We start from the raw sequence: 2,898 nt of genomic DNA, 5'->3' as shown, positions 1-2,898 counted from the left end.
ATTAACAACTACATATATTTTATCACAAATCGACAAAATCGATTAACAACTACATATATTTTATCAGAGTGGCTAAGATACCACTTAGTTCATCTTTAACAACTTCATAAAAAACCACTACATTTAGATGATGGAATTGGGAAATGATCTCCATCTATTGCCTTCATGTATTTGCTCAATTTGGACTCTTGTATAATCGTATCTTCAACAACATTAGGTTTCTCATATTCTGACTCTGAAAGTGTATGTTGGGATTGAGATTTTTGCATCTTGGCCAGTTGTTTAGAACCCTTTAGATTACTATTGATGACATTGGATTGATCGGTGCTATCAAAATTGTACTTGCTAAAACTTCATTTTGGTCCTGCCAATTGTTAGTAATAAAAGAATTCATATGTTGCAACAAATAATTTACTGTTTCCAACTCATTTTGAATCGGTATTGGTTCAAATTGATGGTCTTGATTGATTGTATTTTCTCCTTTATTATGCTTCTCAAAGTCAAAAACCTCTTCTATAATAGCATTATCAGGGTGTTGTGGCTTTTCAGATGACATAGACATTGGACCTTTATTCACAATTTATCAAAGGGACAATATTTATTTATCTATCAAGATTGTTTGAACTAATAATCTCAAACTATTCGCCTAGTCCGGGCCTCCCCGTGAACATCTTGTCACTTTGACCTACTTCGGGTCTCATGTTAAATTATAATTTGTAGAAAATGTTGAAATATTTTGCAAAGAGGCCTAGGAGTTCAATTGAATCGTCTAGTGTTCCAGATGAAGAGTCTACTCTTACACCACAACCACCACCACCTCCTCCTCCTCCACAAATTTTATTTGAAAATATTGAAAATCTGAGTAGTGAAGTAGAAATTGTTGCTGATCTTAGTTTACGAAAATTGATTGAAGAGTATGATGTTGGTGTTAGAGATCGTATTCGAAAAGAATATGTTGCTATGGGCCCTTGTCAACCTCGAGGCTATAATTTTCCAAGGAAAAAAATGGGTAAAGACAATAGATGTTTCAGAGAGGTTTGGTTTAAAGACCATGATTGGTTGGAGTATAGTGTTTTAAAGGATGCAGCCTTTTGTTTCTGGTGTTATCTTTTTAGACCTAGTAATATAGGGTTTGGAGGAGATGATGTGTTTACGAGATCTGGTTTCATAAATTGGAAAAAAGCAATTGAAAAATTCAATGAGCATGTAGGTGGAGTTGGTAGTGCGCACAATGAGGCATTGAGGGTTTCAAGAATCAAAGACAAAGTGTGGAGTATTCATTTTCATCGGGGAAACATGAGCTTGAAGTTGCTTATTACAAATGCTTGACTTCCATTTAAAAGTAATTCAATTTTTGTTGTTACAAGGATTACCTTTTCGGGGACATGATGAGTCTTCGACATCATCCAATAAAGGACATTTTTTAGAGTTGCTCAAATGGTATAGCTCAGAGTGTCCAGAAGTTGCGGCAGTTGTTGGAATGAATGCACCTGGAAATAATCAAATGATTGCCCTAAAAATTCAAAAGCAATTAGTGAATGCTTGTGCAGTTGAGACCACAAATGCTATTCTAGCTGATCTTGGAGATAGGTGGTTCACTTTACTACTTGATGAGGCTCGTGACTGTTCAGTGAAAGAGCAAATGATAGTTGTTATTAGATATGTGAACAAACATGAAGAAGTGACTGAACGATTTATGGTTGTAGTTCATGTTGCAACAATTACAGCTGCTTGTTTGAAGGAGGCAATCGACTCTTTATTTGCTAAGTATGGTTTGACAGTGGCGAGATTGAGGGGTCAAGGATATGATGGTGCTTCAAATATGTCTGGAGAATTTAATGGCTTAAAGTCACTGATAATGAAAGAAAATCCGTATGCATTGTATGTTCATTGTTTTGCTCATCAACTCCAGCTAGTGGTTGTATAATTTGTCTTTTTAAATTAAAGCTTTTTAGACCTTTGACCGACTCTCATGTTAATGTGGACTAACTGCCTTTATGCCATCACCATGCCACTTCTTCCTTATTCATGAGACTAGATGTTCCTTCGGACATATAGTTGATTAGTGTATAATACTATTATTATCAAGAGATTTGTGGAGTAAATTTTGGTTAGTAATAGGGTATTTATCTTTTTTTATATGTTATCAATTATCCAAGGTTAATAGTCATTCATGATTTACCTCTTCCATGTTGATCTAAGAACAAATTGATGGAGGTGTTGGGGTAAACGAATCGTCTTTTGTCTCCATGAGACACTTAGTAGATGAATTAGTACTACTGTAGAGTGCGCTATAGGGGTGAATAACACTTATATTTGTGAAACTTGATTTCTTTTCGAAAATATAATAAAATAGCAATGGAATAAAAGAATAAAAATGTAGACACAGGGCACAATGATTAACTTGGTTCACAACCCCTAGGGATGCTACTCCAAAGCCTACTATCTGTCAGATGTATCACTCCCTGAAATACCACTAAATTGTCTCCTTTTCCAAAACAACCATTGGAGGAGGCTGGGGACGTGGGGGTGTGCGGAGGCATCCCCCTTCTCCCGGCAGTAGCAGTGCTGGTCTTGACGAGATCTCATTTCGCAGCCTTCAACGGCGGCCTTGGCAGTAGAAGCTAGCCAGCTAGGGCGTTTCAGCTTCATCGTCACGATCGGTGCCTCTGAAGTGGGAGAAAGGGTTCACCAGTAGGTCTTGGAGGTCGATGGCGAAGGGGTCGCCGAAGTCACTAGAGAGAAGGTGATCATCGTTGCCATCGCCAAGGAGGGGATCGAGGTTGTCATCGCTGGAGAAATGGCCACCGGTGCCAACAATGCGTAAGGTAACCGCCATGGTCGTTGTCCATCCTTTGTAGGAAATAGTCACACATCTCTCAACTCTATTTCTCTCTA

The 2,898-nt window shown here is 37.9% G+C and overlaps 1 protein-coding gene across 1 annotated transcript; it reads left to right on the top strand.

Annotated features, from left to right (window-relative positions):
• Window positions 1-1,480: 1,480 nt before the first annotated feature.
• LOC122044167 (zinc finger MYM-type protein 1-like) lies at window positions 1,481-1,927 on the top strand. Its single transcript, XM_042604700.1, has one exon. The coding sequence runs from the start codon at window positions 1,481-1,483 to the stop codon at window positions 1,925-1,927; it is 447 nt and encodes a 148-aa protein (XP_042460634.1).
• The last annotated feature ends 971 nt before the right edge of the window (window positions 1,928-2,898 follow it).

Source organism: Zingiber officinale, chromosome 2A (assembly GCF_018446385.1).
Source record: "Zingiber officinale cultivar Zhangliang chromosome 2A, Zo_v1.1, whole genome shotgun sequence".
NCBI lineage: Eukaryota > Viridiplantae > Streptophyta > Magnoliopsida > Zingiberales > Zingiberaceae > Zingiber > Zingiber officinale.
This window is presented reverse-complemented; position numbering and strand designations above follow the sequence as displayed.